The sequence below is a fragment of the Chiloscyllium plagiosum genome, chromosome 33 (assembly GCF_004010195.1).
Source record: "Chiloscyllium plagiosum isolate BGI_BamShark_2017 chromosome 33, ASM401019v2, whole genome shotgun sequence".
In the NCBI taxonomy this organism is placed as follows: domain Eukaryota; kingdom Metazoa; phylum Chordata; class Chondrichthyes; order Orectolobiformes; family Hemiscylliidae; genus Chiloscyllium; species Chiloscyllium plagiosum.
The window spans coordinates 7,919,357-7,936,018 of NC_057742.1; the positions used below are offsets into that span (position 1 = coordinate 7,919,357).

The 16,662-nt window shown below is 43.5% G+C and overlaps 1 protein-coding gene across 3 annotated transcripts in view; it reads left to right on the top strand.

Annotated features, from left to right (window-relative positions):
* The window catches only part of LOC122539794 (P43 5S RNA-binding protein-like), a 71,879-nt gene that overhangs the window by 19,842 nt on the left and 35,375 nt on the right, over positions 1 to 16,662 (top strand). For all 3 annotated transcript variants that reach the window (XM_043674854.1, XM_043674857.1, XM_043674855.1), the window contains 2 exons: positions 2,572 to 2,716; positions 9,002 to 9,114. In XM_043674854.1, coding sequence (XP_043530789.1) covers positions 2,572 to 2,716; positions 9,002 to 9,114 — 258 coding nt within the window. The remainder of the gene's footprint in view (positions 1 to 2,571; positions 2,717 to 9,001; positions 9,115 to 16,662) is intronic.

Below are 16,662 nucleotides of genomic sequence, written 5' to 3' on the forward strand. Positions count from 1 at the left end.
GTTTTTGGTGAATACATTGTATAGGTGTTCTTCTTCCTCTTTTTGCAGTTCTGGTGTGCTGCAGTGTGTTGTGGCCCTTTTGAATAGTGTCTTGATGCAACTTCTTTTGTGTGTGTTGGGGTGGTTGCTTTCATAGTTCAGGACTTGGTCTGTGTGTGTGGCTTTCCTGTATACCTTTGTGGTGAATTCTCCGTCTGGTGTTCTCTGTACCATCACGTCTAGGAATGGGAGTTGGCTATCCTTTTCTTCCCCTCTCGTGAATCGGATTCCTGTGAGTGTGGCGTTGATGATCCGGTGTGTGTTTTCTATTTCTGTGTTTTTAATGATTACAAACGTGTCATCGACATATCTGACCCAGAGCTTGGGTTGAATTTGAGGTAAGACTGTTCTAATCTTTGCATTACTGCTTCTGCTATGAGTCCAGAGATGGGTGAGCCCATGGGTGTGCCGTTGATTTGTTCATATATTTGTTTGTTGAATGTGAAGTGTGTTGTGAGGCACAGATCCAGTAGTTTGAGTATGCCGTCTTTGTTCATAGGTTCAGCGTCCTGTTTTCTGTTCTGTATGTCCATCAGGTTGGCTATTGTTTCTCTGGCTAGGATTTTGTCGATAGAGGTGAAAAGTGCCGTTACATCGAATGAGACCATGGTTTCTTCCTTGTCTATGTGTATATTTCTGATGATGTCCAAGAATTCCTGTGTTGATTGTATAGAGTGATCAGGTGTTTCAGTTTCTGCTGTAGTTCTTTAGCCAGTTTGTGTGATGGTGTCCCTGGTAGTGATACTATGGGTCTGAGTGAGATGTCTGGTTTGTGCACTTTAGGTAGTCCATAGAATCTGGGGGTGTTGTTGCTTTCAGGTTTCGTTCTTTGCAGGTCGAACCTGGTTATCTGTCTTTTTTTTAAGGACACAACCAGCTATCCTTAGTAGCCACACACTCAGATGACAAGTAACATGAATTCGACTGGGACAACATTACTATTATAGGACAAGCCAAACAGAGAACATCCAGGGAATTCCTAGAGGCATGGCACTCATCCACAGATTCAATCAATAAGCACATTGACCTGGACCCAATATACCGGCCACTGCAGCGGACAGCTGGAACTGACAACCGGAAGCGGCAGATACAAATCACTATAAATGCTTTAGGAAACATCACAGAAGCGCTTCACAGGAGGCTCCCAAGCAATGAGGATGTCACCTAGACAGGGGGCGAAACGTCTGCAACACAAATTCCCAGCTTGGCGAACAGAACCACAACAAAGATCATAGTGTTATACACTGAGATATATGGAACGAATTATCTCAAGAATGTGACTTGAAAGACGTTCTGGGATTTACATAATAATTAATAGAAACCTGCAACCCATTCTAAAAGATTAAAGACATAACAGCAATCTAGGTCTGCACCTTTGTCCTAAGTTTAAATGTCTTGTTAGGAACATGTCTATATTTGTGGACAGTGTGTGAACCTGGAAGATATGACAGATTCCAGATTCAGAAACAATTTAAAAAAAAAAAAATCAAGGTTATGAAGGGAGTCCATGTTGTTTGTTGGAAAGCAAGACAACAATTTAGTGTGATTTATGATCAGCCTGCTGATTATGGAAAGTCAAGAGGCCCATATCACATACAGGAATTTATCCTCTGACGTATCGGTGCTGAATTCATAGAATCATAAAATACCTATAGTGTGGAAACAGGCCATTTGGCCCAACAAGTCCACACTGACACTCTGAAGAGTAACCCACCCAGACCCATTTCCCTATCACTCTACATTTCTCCTGAATAATGCACCTAACCTACACATCCCTGAACACTATGGGCAGTTTAGCATGACCAATTTATCTAACCTGCATACCTTTGGACTGTGGGAGGAACCGGAGCACCCGGAAGAAACCCATACACAGATTGGGAGATTGTGTGGACTTTGCACAGAGACTGGAGTTGAACCCAGGTCCCTGGTGCTGTGAGGTACCAGTGCTAACCACTGAGCCACTGTGCACCCTTTACCCAGTCACTGAAATGACCCATTATTACTATATTACCAACTTTATATGCATCTCTACTTTCATGATTGAAACCTACCTCATCTTTACTATTTGGACTATAAGCAACTCCGACCAATATTTGCCACTTTTTGCTCTGTTAGCTGCAACCAAACTGATACTACATCTTGATCCTCCAATTCAAGATCTTCTATTAATAACATTTATCCCTTTATTAAAGAGTGCTGTCCCAGGACTATCTCATATGTAAATTTTGCCTTTTGGGGAAGATTTGATAGTTTTGTGTTCATGGTTCAGTTATAACATTGCTCGTGTCTTCAAAACCTAGATTATTTACAAAGCTGGTTCTGTTTTGTGGAAGAGAACTGCTTTCCATTGATTTAGAGAGACAGACTGTGAATCCCTGGCAACAACCTTTTGCTTGTTTGTGAGAAGTTTATTTGTGCAGATATTTAATGGCGACTGGTGAACACTGCTGACTCACGTCATGGGCTATCTAAGCCATGCATATGCTGTGCAGTTGGGAACATTATTCAAGTTGATCTCTGCCTGCCTTTCAGATCAGAACTGAAGCAATGCTGTAACTGTACTTACAACTTTGTGGTCACTCAAAAGAACACGCCGTTGGGGACTGAGCTAACTTATGAAGTGGAACCCAAAAGGAAGATAAAAATTACTCCACAGATTTTCGCACTGTTTCCCAAGGTAAGTGCTGCACTTTAAACTGGTACCACTGTTTTGCACCGGACTGGTGTTGCAATATTAGACATATCTCCAGTGCACCTGTCAGCTCAGCCCCTTGGTTTGCAGTGAGAATCAAACATTGCATTTTTCATTTTGCCCAATTGTGGCAGTTTGGTCACTGAAACTGCCCCCTTGTTGAGCATTGTATTGTTTCAGCACATTGGTTATATACCCCACACCTGGAGGCTTGTTTGTTGGAAGGATATTATTAGGCTGAAGAGTATTCAGAAGAGATGTACCAAGATGTTGTCAGGTATGGAAGGTTATAAAGAATGGCTGGGATTTCTTTCACTGGAGTGTAGGAGGCTGAGAGGTGACTTTTATCGAGGTTTATAAAGTCATGAGAGCTGTGGATAGGGTTAATGGCGGCATCTTTCCTATAGGATGGGAGATTTCAAGACCTGGGGGCATGTTTTTAATGTGACGGGGGAGATTTAAAAAAATAGACATGGGGGCAAATTTATTACACAGAGGGTGGTTCGTGTGTGGAACGAACGTCTGAGGAAGTGGGTACAGTTAGAATATTTAAAAGACATTTGGATAGGAAGAGGAAAGGTTTGGAGGGATATGGGCCAAGAGCAGGCAGGTGGGACTAGGTTAGTTTTGGGATTATGGTTGGCCTGAAGGATCTGTTTCCGTGCTGCAGGACTCTATGGCCTTGGTGTCAGAATTCTGCCTGCCGTATGTCTCAGCAATTGGCAATGACTTCACGGTCATCATTAGATTTCTCATTTTGCATTTTTATTGAATTCAAATTTCACCATCTGCTGTGGCGGGATTCAAACCCAGTTCCCTGCAACTTGAGCTGGGCCTCTGGATTAACAACCCCACAATGATACCACAAGACCACCAGTGGTCATCTGTGAGGAATTGCTCTTTCAATCATGAGCCATTTGTCATCAACCACAGGTGAATAGAGAAATAACAAGTGAATTGAAAGCATTTGGGCTGTCCCCATAGCTTGCAGTGTAGTTCAATAAGATTGTGCCTGATCATTTTGGGTTTTGAATTTGTATCAACTCCCTATTAACCATTTCATTTGATTGCTCAATAACAATCTGACGAATTTCACCTCAAAAATCAGCATCAATGAGTCTCTTTCACCACTCTTTGAGGTGAGAATTCCATATTTGCACAACTGAGAGGAAAAAAAGTCCTCATCATCCTAATTTTTAAAACAATGCCCCCATAATTCTGGACTCACCCACAAGAGGAAACATTCTTTCACCTTGTCAAGACCATTCAGAATCTTGTAAACATCAATCTAATCAGACCCCTCATTCTTTTATAAACTCCAGTGAAGAGCCCAAGTCTGTTCCTCATAAACACCCCATTCATTCTCGGTATTGATCTAATAAACTTCTGAACTGACTCCATATTATTTACATCTTTATTTAAATATTCATACTGTGGTCTCCCCAGTGCCCTGTATAACTCAGGCACAACATCCTTCCTTTTATGTTTGATGTCAGTTGTAATAAAAGCATTATTGGAATGCTATTCTTCCATTACTTGCTGTACCTGCATATTAATGTACTGTGACTCATGCGAGAAAACATTTCTTTCTCAGTCATTCTGTAGTCATTCTAGAATTCAGTAATGCTTTATTCTTCCTGCAAACTACTTCACATTTTCCCATATTATACACCATCAGCCAGATCTTTTCCCACTCACTTAACCTTATCTGTACCTTTCTGCACCCTCTGTAAGTCCTCTTCAAATACTTTGTGACATTTATGTCATTTGAACATGTACCTACCCAGTCTTTCATCCTTTTGTTTAGGTGATTGATATAAATTGTAAAAAAAACTCAGGCACAGACCGCTGCTGGATTCTGCCATGTTTAGGTACACTCTGTTTTCTTTCTTGATGAAGGGCTTACGCATGAAACATTGATTCTCCTGCTCCTCGGATGCTGCCTGACCTGCTGTGCCTTTCCAGCACCACACTCTCAGCTCTGATCTCCAGCATCTGCAGTCCTCACTTTCTCCCACACTCTGTTTTCTGCCAGCCAGCTAATCTGCCTGTGCAAGTACATTACTCCATGCAATGTAAGGAGCTGCTCCTTTGCACAGTACCCTTTTCAATGCACCTTGTTAAACACTTCCTAAAATCCAAGTACACACAGCGAGACTACAGGCTCCCCTTTACCACTATGCATGTTACTCTTTCAAAGAACCCTAGTAAGTTGATTAAACTTCTCTTTCATAAAACTATGCTGACTTTTTCCAACTATCTTGAGTTTTTCCAAGTGCCTAGCTATATTCTCTTTAATTAATTTTCACACCTTCTCCACAGCAAACATCAAGCCAATTGGCCAACTGTTTCTATTTTCTCCCTTTCTCCATTCTTGAACAGAGGAATTATATTTCCTGCTTTCCAATCTGATGGATATTTTCCAGAAGCTAGCAGATGTTCTAAAGTTCAACACCAATGCACCTACTACCTCGTGATCAGCTTGATTTAAATCCCGAGGATCAAGTTGACTACCACCCCTGGGGTTTATCAGTCCGTAGCTCCATCTATTTACTCAGTGAAGCCAGCAGTGTGGGTTCAAGTCCCACACTGGCTGAGGTCACCATGAAGGTCTCTCTCCTTCTCAACAGTGTCCCCACCTCCCTCCCCCAGACATGGTGATCCTCAGATTAAACCACCACCAGTTTTCTCTCTCTGTCTCTCTGTCTCTCTCTCTCTCTCTCTCTGTGTGTGTGTGTGTGTGTCTCTCTCTCTCTGTCTCTCTGTCTCTTTGTCTCTGTCTCTCAGTCTCTGTCTCTCTCTCTGTCTCTGTCTGTCTCTGTCTCTGTCTCTGTTTCTGTTTCTGTCTGTCTCTGTCGCTCTCTCTCTGTCCCCAACACACGGGCATCTCCTGTTTATTCTTTTTAAAGTCTACCTGAAAACAAGGGGAAAGGCAAAAAAGAAAACTCTCCTCCTCAGTAGGAAACCCAACAGCAGTATTAACACAGTGACTGTGTGGTCCAGGCATTTAAGAGGTCAGTCTCCCTCTTTAACACACAAAATGGAGAGTCCTTTACCACTGATGCAGCTCCCTCAGAGGCAGCTCTCAGTCAGCAGGATGTCTGACACTCCTGTTTATTATTTTTTTATTTTTCCTTTTTTTCCCCTTCCCTCACACTTATATTTTCCCCAGCACCCATGTTGTGTGTGTGTGCAGGTGTCAGACACAAGCGTGTAAATCTGTATTGATATTTCGCCACCTGGAAGAAAGGCAACACCCAAGTGGCCAGTGACCAGCAGTGCCCATCTCCTGTTTATTTTTTCTTTTGTTTTCATACAGAAATAAGCAGAAAGAAAAGCCAGAAAACAAACAATCACAATAAACAATAAAGAAAAACAAAAATTCAAAGTAAACACCTCCTCAGTAGGAAGATACCAACAGCTGTAAATAAGACACTGACTGTGTGGTTCCAGGCTGTTCTGAAGTCAGTCTCCTCTCCTCTCCTCCTTAACACAGAAAAGTGGAGAGTCCATCACTCACTGATCCAGCTCCCTCAGAGGCAGCTCTCAGAGTGAACAGAACCTCTGACACTCTAATCATTTTTTTTCTCTTTCCTTTTTTTAATCTTCCCCCACAGTACCGCCTGGCAGCGGTAGTGTTTGTTTTTCCCCAGCACCCACGTCGCGTGTGTGCAGCTGTCAGACACAGTGAAGAACGGCAAGCATGTAAATCTTTATTGATGTTCCACCACCAGGAAGAAAGGCAACACCCGAGTGGCCAGTGACAAGCAGTGCCCATCTCCTGTTTATTTCTGTCAGCCAGGGCTTCCTGATTGGCCCAGGTTAAGAACCCCAATCAAGGATCTCAGTCAGAGATCCACCTGACCATGGTGCCAATCACTACACTTCCATTTTCCATGTGCTCTCTGACATACTTTGGTTCTCAGTCCAGGAATACCTTGCTGTTTAAAAAAAGAACCCTGCCTTTTGCTTTTGCTTTCAGTTTCCTCCACGCTGTTGACCCTCCTTAATTCTGTAATCATATCTTGACCTCTGGAATCTCTGCACATCTCCAATGTTGGCCCTAATTCCACATCCATGATTCTGTTTGCTTCCCCAATGGCTGTACCTTTAGCTGCCTGGCCATTAGCTCCAAAATTCCTTGTATATTTGTTTGTGGGATATGGGTGTCCCTGCCGAGTCCAGTGTTTATTGCCGGTCCCTAATTGCCCTTTGAACTGAGTTGCTCATTGGGCTGTTTCAAAGGGCGTTTAAGATTGAAGCATTGAGGTCACATTTTGGTCAGACCAGGTAAGGATGACAGATTTTCTTCCCTAAAGAACATTGTTGAAGCAGATGGATCTTTATGATGATGGCTACACTATCATCACCTGACTAGATTTTTCTTAAATTGAATTCAAATTTCACCATCTTGTGTAAGTGGTGGGATTCAGTCTCCCCTCCTGACAACATAAGTCCAAGGTTCTGCATTACTATTCCGCAATTAGCACTACCCCACCACCTGTCTGAAGGGGAACTCTAAAGCTCTGCCCATCCCATCATTTAAGATGCTCACATTGCGTTTGCTTTCCTAACTGCTAACTGAACCTGCATGTTAATCTTAAGAGAATCCCGAACTAGGATTCCCAAATCTCTTTGTGCTTCAGACTTCCAAAACCTTTCCCCACTTAGAAAATAATCCATGCCTCTGCTCTTCCTATCAAATTGCATAGCCTCACACTTTCCCACAGGTTCCCCCCCCCCCCCCCCCCCGCCCCCCCCCCCCCCCCCACTTTCTCAACACTGCCTTTGCCTTCATCTATCTTTAGGTCATCTGTGAATTTAACAACAATGCCCTCAGTTCCTTCATGCAGATTGTTAATGTATAACAGGAAAAGTTGTGCTGCCAATACAGACCCCTGTGGAACTCCACTAGGCACAAGTTGGCATCCCTGCTCTCTGCCTTCTGCCAGTCAGCCAATTCTGTATCTGTTGTGAGTACCTTGCCCCTAACAACATTGGCTATTACCTTATTTGGCAGCCTCCAATGTGAAATAACTCCTCAAAGCGGGGTATCCTATCATTAAGCCACCCTTTATGTACACACAGTGCATAGTATGTGTCACTGACCCAGCTAGCTCAGAACAGGGTCCCAGAGTGAACAGAGCCTCTGACACTCCTGTTAATATCTGTCAGCCAGGACTCCCTGATTGGACCAAGTTAATAGCACCAGTCAGGGAACTCCTGTGGCTGCTGCTCTCAGCCCAAAGATAGCCTTCAGGTTCAGCTCCAAGCCAAAACAGTGAGCATTCTAATAATAATACGTAGAATTGTAAAATCTTTACAGGACAGGAGGAGGCCATTCAGCCCCATTGTGTCTGTACCAGTCCCATTCTTCAGCTCTATCTCCGTAACCCTCTACTTTCCTCCCTTTCAAACATATCTCCAGCTTGCTTCTGAAACCTTCTGTGGAATCTGCCTCCCAGGCAGCCCATTCCAAATCCTACCGACTCTCTGAGTAAAGAAGTTTCTCCCCATCTCACTCTTGGCTCTCTCGCTGATAGTCTTGAAATGTTGGCCCTTAGTTTATAACATACTAACTAGTGGAAACAGAATTTCCTTCGTTACCCTACCAAAATCATTTGTAATTTTGAACACTCGATACAGTCACCTCTTAATCTTCTGTGCTCCGAGGAGAGCAAGCCCAATCTCTCTCATCTTTCCTTGGATCTAAAATCCTTCATTCTAGTAACGCTCTAGTCAATCTTATTTGAACTCTGTCTCCAGAGCTTTAATATCCTTCATTAAATAAGGTGCTCAGAATACAATACTCCGAATGTGGTCCCACTAATGATTTGTAGAGGTGAAGCATCACTCCCTTGTTTTTATACTCTGAGCCTCCATTTACAAGTCTTCTTTGCAATTATTTCAACTTGCCTGGTCACCTTCAGAGAATCATGCAATGAACCCCAATGTCCCTCTGCTCCTGAATTCCTCTCAGAGACAATATGTCTGCTAAAATGCCTTACCTCACATTACTCTGCATTGAGATTCATTTGCCAGGTATCTCCTCATTTGGCATACAACTGTGAATTGCCTTGATTTCTCATATGTTAAGGGAGTCATAGAGTCACAGAGATGTACAGCACGGAAACAGACCCTTCGGTCCAACTCGTCCGTGCCGACCAGATAAGTCCCACTTGCCAGCACCCGGCCCGTTAACCATCAGATGTTGTTTCGCCAGGACCATCTTTCCCTAATTTTGAAGGTTTGTTTGTCCTTCTTTTGTAGAATATGTCCTTTAGCAACCTGCAACACAAACGATGTGCAGTCGTAGGCAATGGAGGGAACTTGGTTAACAGCAGTTGTGGGGCTGAAATCGATCGGGCCGATTTTGTTTTCCGGTAAGTTTCGCAGCAACAAACGAAATCCTGGTCAAACGAAGGAGTCCATTCATTCGAAGCAGAACCTGGCCCGGGGAGGGGAGGGGACGAATGGTTACACTGAGATGTGCAAACTAACAAGCAAATCTTTTGTTGCAGATTGTCAGTGCAACAGTTCCCTTGTTCTGATCCAAGAACTAAAACTCTTGGGCAGTTTTGTTTTTGTGTAATAAGTTAAAAATATCACACCAGATTATCGTCCCAACAGGTTTATTTGAAAATCCAAAAAAACCTGTTGGACTATAACCTGGTCTTGTGTGAATTTTAATTTTGTCCACTCCAGTCCAACAGCAGCCCCTCGGCATGTTGCTTTTGTGTGAAGTTGCAAACTGGGAGAAAGAACTGGCACGTTTCACAACGTCAGGCAATTGCTTTCGAACAATGAAGCACTTCTTCTGAAATGTAGCCATTCTGAAAGCGCAGGAAATGCAGCAGCTGTTTTACACACGTCAAGCTCCCACATGTGGCCGTGTGATAGTGACGAGGTAACTTGTTTTTGTAATGCTGATTTAAGGGGTAAATATTGGCCAAGGCACACCGGCTAACCTGAGAGAGCAGATCGCAACAGTGCAGCATGCTGTCACTACAGCACTAGCATCAGGAGGTGATGTGAGAATGATTGCAATTGCCATTCAAGCAGCGTTTGAGAATGTGCCATCAAAGAGCCCAAATTTATCTGAAGACAATGGGATTCAAAGGGAAATATCTCTGCTGTTTGGAGTCATCCCTAGCATTGTAGAAGATGGTGGTGGTTATGGGAGTCTATCACCTCAGCTCTAAGTGATAGCTCGAGTCCTCGGTCCAACCATCTTCAACTGCTTCATCGATGATTAGATTCTCTACAGTGTGGAAACAGGCCCTTCGGCCCAACAAGTCCACACCGCCCCTCCGAATTGTCCCTCCAAACCCATTCCCCTACCCTAGGTTTACCCCAGACTAACACACCTAACACTGTGTGGGCAATTTAGCATGGCCAATTCACCTGACCTGCACATCTTTGGATTGTGGGAGGAAACTGGAGTACCTGGAGGAAATCCACGCAGACACTGGGAGAATGTGTAAACTCCACACAGACAGGTGGGAATTGAACCCAGGACCCTGGCGACCCCAGACTAACACACCTAACACTGTGTGGGCAATTTAGCATGGCCAATTCACCTGACCTGCACATCTTTGGATTGTGGGAGGAAACTGGAGTACCTGGAGGAAATCCACGCAGACACTGGGAGAATGTGTAAACTCCACACAGACAGGTGAGAATTGAACCCAGGACCCTGGCGCTGTGAGGCAGCAGTGCTAACCACTGAGCAACCGTGCCACCCCAATGATCTTCCTGACATTGTGAGGTTAGCAGTGGGATGTCATTGTTGAATATTTAGCACTATTTACGATTCCTCCAATAATGAAGCAATCCATGTCCATATGCAGCAAGCCCTCGATAAATGGGCTGATAAATGGCAAGTAACAGAGCAGAGCCAGGCAGGGTCCAAATTCATTGGGAAAGATTTGGACCAGGTTCAGACTATAACCATCAACAGTGTCACTGTTGCTGAAATCCCCCACCGTCAGCAAACACTGTTGGTTCGAAACTGCATTGGATCAGCCATATTGTGGCCCCAGGAATTGGTCAGTGGCTGGCCATTGTGGTAAGCAACTCACTTCCTGACACCCCAGTACCTGTCTGCTACCACCAAGAGAGAAGTCAGGAATGTGATTGAGTACTCTGCACTTGTCTGGATTAGTTCAATTCCAACAACACATCGGTCGACAACTTCCAGGACAAGGAGAAACTGAGACTGGAGATCGGAGTCAAATGTGTGGTGCTGGAAAAGCACAGCAGGTCAGCCGACATCGGAGGAGTAAGAGAGTTGATGTTTCGAGCATCAGCTCTTCATCAGGAATGTCCAGGACCAAGCAGTCAGCTTGATTCGTACCCTCTCCATTTCCTTAAGCACTCAGCGTCGAAGGGCAGAGAAACAGGCCCTTCAGCCCATCATTGTCTACGCTGACCAACAAATCCCAAATCTAGCAGTGTGCCATCTCTAATAGGATTATTTACATACTGGCACAAAAAGCTCTCCTGAATGTCTTTCAAAAAAATTCCACCCTGTCTGATCCTTTCGCTCTGAGATGATCCCAGTTAATGTTAAGAAAGTCCCCTGTGTTTTTTCTCACATCGTCCTTGGATTTGCTTACATAACTGCTCCTCTAGCTTACTATCGGGAGCCCCATAGTACAATCCTAGTGAGGTTATCTCCCCTTTAAGCTCTGTCCAGATGACCACATTGAAGACCCTTCCATTATGTCTTTCCTCATTACTGTTGTTTCCTTTACCAATAACGCAATGCCCCACCTATCTTATTCCTCCGCACCCCACCATCCTGACTAAAACTCCTGTTGAGCTGGCAGCCCTGTCCTTCCTCCAACCATGCCTCAGCAATTGTAACAATATCATATTCCCAAATACTGATCAATTATCCACGTTCACCCATCTTACCGGTCAAGGTCCCTGCAGGAGCAAGTACCAACTTAGTCTCCCATTGAAATAACTCAGGGATTAATCGAAAAAAGCTTGAGATTTAGCCTCTTCTGGGAATGGAGTGTGTAACTGTACATTGCTCACATACTTGCTGTGTTTTCCTTTTAAATAGCATCCGGAAAACAGGCAAGTAGACAGCAGCAGACATCCACACAGCAGCTGAGACAAATAAAAATTTGGACTTATCACAATTGCTAGGTCAGGACAATCCAAATGAACTTCTTTTTGAGGAAACAGTTGTGACACAAAGATTGGAAAGGCAGTGGACTCATGGTATTATGGCGAGACTGTTACTCCAGCAACCCAGATAATATCCTGGGGACCTGGGTTTGAATCCTGCCACTACAGATGGTAGAACTTGAATTCAATGTAAAATATACAAAAAATGCAGCCATTAGTGATGGTGGCAAGCAATTTATTTCAAGAAAACAAAATTACAGCATAAATACACAATATTCAATATTTCCAAACAGAGTTAAATTCTAACTCCACATCTCCAAAGCAATTAATACATAAACTGGAAGCTCTTTGCGATAAAAGAGATCAGATACTGTCACTCTGTTTCATACTTGGAAGTATGTAATAAATTATTTGTTTGGTAGTTTATTAGAACACCAAATATTTTTTTAAATACTTTTGGGCTTGAAATAAGGATCAAAGTTAAAAATTATCCCTTTGGTTGGAGGAACTAAGGGGTCTATTTGTCACTAAGTTTGACATAAAGTCTGAGTTGTTTTCTCTAATTCTCCCCACCCTCCCAGTAACTGCCCTCGTGTCTCCACCCTTCTGTCTGCTATAACCCCGAATTCCCACCTTTGCAGCTTCACTATCCATCCTCTGCTTCTCTCCTGTATGTTCTAAACTGAATGTTTTTCGTATTTCGAAAGTGATTCAGAAACATTGTTGTTGTTTTCAATTTATTTATTGATTTTCCCTTTCCCAGACCACTCAACTCTCACTTCCTACTAGTGAAGGTGATCAATGATTCCTCCTTAACCTGTTCCATTTTCCTTCCAAACTTCAAAGCATTACAATGCTTTTGAAAATCCGCCTGAATCCTTCCATGATTCCTCTGACGCTCTACACCCAGTTTTGGAATTTCCAATTTGCAGTCCTCTTTCCCACGGACATGCAATCCCTTTATACATCCATCCCCTGCAGAATGGTCTCAGGGCTCTCAGCTTCTTCCCGGAGCAAAGGCCTGAACTGTCCGCACCCACCACCACCCTCCCCCATTTGGCTGAGTTTATCCTCACCCTCAACAACTTCTCTTTTGATTCCTGTAATTTTCTTCAGGTCAGAGGGGTAGCCATGGATAGCCTCACGGGCCCCGGTTATGCCTATCTCCTTGTGGGGTATGTGGAACATTCCTTGTTCCAGTTCTATTCTGGCCCCCACCCACAACTCTTTCTTTGATATGTTGATGATATCATCGGTATTGCTTCACTCTCTCCTCTGGAACCGGAAAGGTTTATCGATTTCACTTACAATTTCTGCCCTGCCCTCATTTTCACCTGGTCCATCTCTGACTCCGCCCTTCCCTTCCTCGCCATCTGTTTCCATTTTCTGGGGACAAACTTGCCCTAATATCCAATATTAAGTCACCGGCACCCACAGTTACAGGACGCGAGGATGTATAGTCCAGGTAAAGACTTGACTCCATCTTCCCAGCTCCTCCGTCTCCGTTCCACATGTTCTGATGAGACCAGCGTTGACAAGGGAGCCTCCGAAATGTCCACCTTCTTCTATTCATATACCCATCTGGATGCCTTTTAAATGTTGTAATGGTTCCAGCCTCGACTACTTCCTCTGGCAGCCCATTTCATACAAGCACCACCCTCTGTGTGAAAACATTGCTCCTTAGGTCCGTTTTAAATTTTTCCCCTCTCACCCTAAAACCAAGCACTGTAGTTTTGGACTCCAAGAGAGAGACTTGGTCTATTTATCCTATCCATGCCCCTCATAATTTTGTAAACCTCTATAAGGTCACCCCTCAGCCTCCGACGTTCCAGGAAAACAGCCCCAGCCTGTTCAGCCTCTCCCTATAGCTCAAACCTGGCAACATCCTTGTAAATAAATTTTGAACCATTTCAAGTTTCACAACATCCTTCCGATAGAAGGGAGACCAGAATTGCGCACAATATTCCAAAGTGGCCTAAACAATGTCCGGTGCAGCCACAGCAAGACTCCTATACTCCTATTTCTGCTTTTGTTTCTTATCAACCCATGTTCTATCTTTCATCTCTGTTCCTTTCCCCAGGTAGTTGCTGCCTAACTTAAGATCCATCTCTCCCAAACAGTCTTTTAACAATCAATCCAATCTGGCATCCGTCCACTTGCAACACTGCAGTAGAACATCTCTAATCCAAGTTGCAAATATCCTATGACAGCAACAGAGGTGTCTTATTTATCCTTCATCCTGCAGCATTGGACACTGATAACTACACACCCAAAAACGTCCCTTCAATGTGCACCTCAACAGCATTACTTTGTATGGAAACCTGAATATGAACGAGCATCTGGATGTAAGTTTGCTCGCTGAGCTGGAAGGTTTCATCACCGTACTAGGTAACATCATCAGTGAGCCTCCGGTGGAGCGCTGGTGTTATGAGCCACTTTCTATTTATGTGTTTAGGTTTCCTTGAGATTCCATCCAGAATCTCAACCTGACCTGCAAATCTTCTCAAAACTTGACGAAAGAGCATCTTCAGCCATGGCTTCTCCTCTTTCTCCTCCCAACCCTCATACAGTTCCTCCAAAGCCCCCAAGGAGATATTCTTTACTGCTCATCTCCTTCTCGCCCACATACCCCCGCTCAGGAATATACTGAAGGACATTAGCGAGATAGACACACTTGGAGAAGTGTAAGAAGGCTATTCCAGCGGTGGTGTGCTGATGGTGGGCAGTTAAACCTGGAGATGTTAAAGTATCCAAAATAAAGGATCAAAACTATCCCAATGTGGTGGAGATGGATCATATTTGCAGAGATAGAAAAAGGGAGAAAGCATGGAAGGAATGGAAAACAAGGAATGTGAATCCTTAAGATCTGCTCTTTGAACATTCCTCAAACCAGAAAAGGATTCCCACTCTCCACCATAGGATTATAAATCTATGCCAGAAATGAGGAGGAAATGGCTCAATTCCATGTGTCTTTGTGGCACAGCTGAAATAACAAGTACCGTACAGATGAAGTTAAAGTCTCAATAGTCTTCCCAGACTGTAGAGCTGTTCTCTCAGGAGAGATCCGCATCCACGAACATCAACTAGCCACGAAACGACACGACCAGCTATCCCTAGTAGCCACGGCCACTATAAATTCCGGAGGAAACACCACAGAAGCGCTTCACAGGAGGCTCCCAAGCACTGAGGATGTCACCTAGACAGGGGACGAAACGTTTGCAACAAAAACTTCCAGCTCGGCAAACAGAACCACAACAGCAGAGAGACTACTGGTTAGTGGTTGCACCTGAGGGTCATCACCTCTCATAATTTTGTAATCCTCTATAAGGTCACCCCTCAGCCTCCGACCTTCCAGGAAAACAGCCCCAGCCTGTTCAGCCTCTCCCTATAGCTCAAACCTGGCAACATCCTTGTAAAGGATCCTCAGGCAAGGGGAAAGGTTGAGAAGTGAGGTTCTTCAGTCAATGCAGGAACTGAATCCACACTGTTGGTGTCATTCTGTATCTCAAACCAGCCGTCCAGGTAACTGACTACAAGATGTTAGAAAAGTGTGCATATTTTAAAAATCTGTATTCACATCTCAAAGAGATAAGTGCTCAGAGAGCTTTCCAAAAAGCTGTGCTTGGCACAAAGTCAAAATCATCGTGAATTCAAACCTTTTCTCTATCTATTAAATGGAGATTAATTATCAAATCCCCTTCAGAATAAATTGTGATGTGAAATTTCATCAGGAACAGATTACAGCGCGTTTTGTAAAAGAAAAATTCTCATTACTGTCGGAAGTGCTGTGGTATTCTGAAAAAAATCCTAGACCAATGTGACAATGATACAGAAAAAACGGCATCTTATCCAATCTCCTGAGTGCAGACCCTTTCCTATTAACAGCATTTTCCAGCTTTTTGACGTCTCACAGATACCCTGCATTTTCACAACACAAAAGTTCAGACGTTAATAAGTGTAAAAATGTTTGCTAGCCAAAAATGGTCTCTCCATGCAGAAAACTAGAGGTAATAACTTGGTGCTTGACAACGAATAATTAAAGCAAAATTATGTCAATTTAAAGTATTCTTTCTTTGTGATTTTTTTAAAAAGTAGGGTTGGACATGAATTGTGTCTCCAAATAAATTCAGAGGTTCAAAAGGAACAGTAAAAAGGTTTGTCTATGAATAGTGAAAGAACTGAGTGATGACAAGAATTATTTTCACGGTTTCTGACCAATGCTTTTTTGTGACTCCTCACATTAAGTTAAACTTGTTTGTTATACAGTTTGTTTCTGAAATATGGGTGTGAATAAAGAATCTAGGCTTATTGTTATGACTCCATCCAGCTATTTCTCCACTACAATGATCGGAAATATTAATAGCACCTTTCAAAGCATTATATAAGAGTTGCAATCTTGCTTCTACTAAAAAATGCCATGTATATAAATAAGTCAGTTTTGATGGAGAACATACATACAGTTGCAGTAGGCTGCACCATCTATAATCCAAGAGTGTTTTGACAGCATCTTCCAAAACTGACCTCTAACCACTTAGAATGATGAGAACAGAGATAAATGGGAGCACCACCACCTGTCAGTTCCCTTTTCAACCACTTGCCAACCTGACTTAGAAATATATCTCCATTCTTTCTGTGTTGCTGGGTCAAAATCCTGGAACTCCTCCTTAACAGCTGATTTTGACCGCTGCTGCCTCACCATCCGACGCCTGGAGGAAGAACGCCTCATCTTCCGCCTCGGAACACTTCAACCCCAGGGCATCAATGTGGACTTCACCAGTTTCCTCATTTCC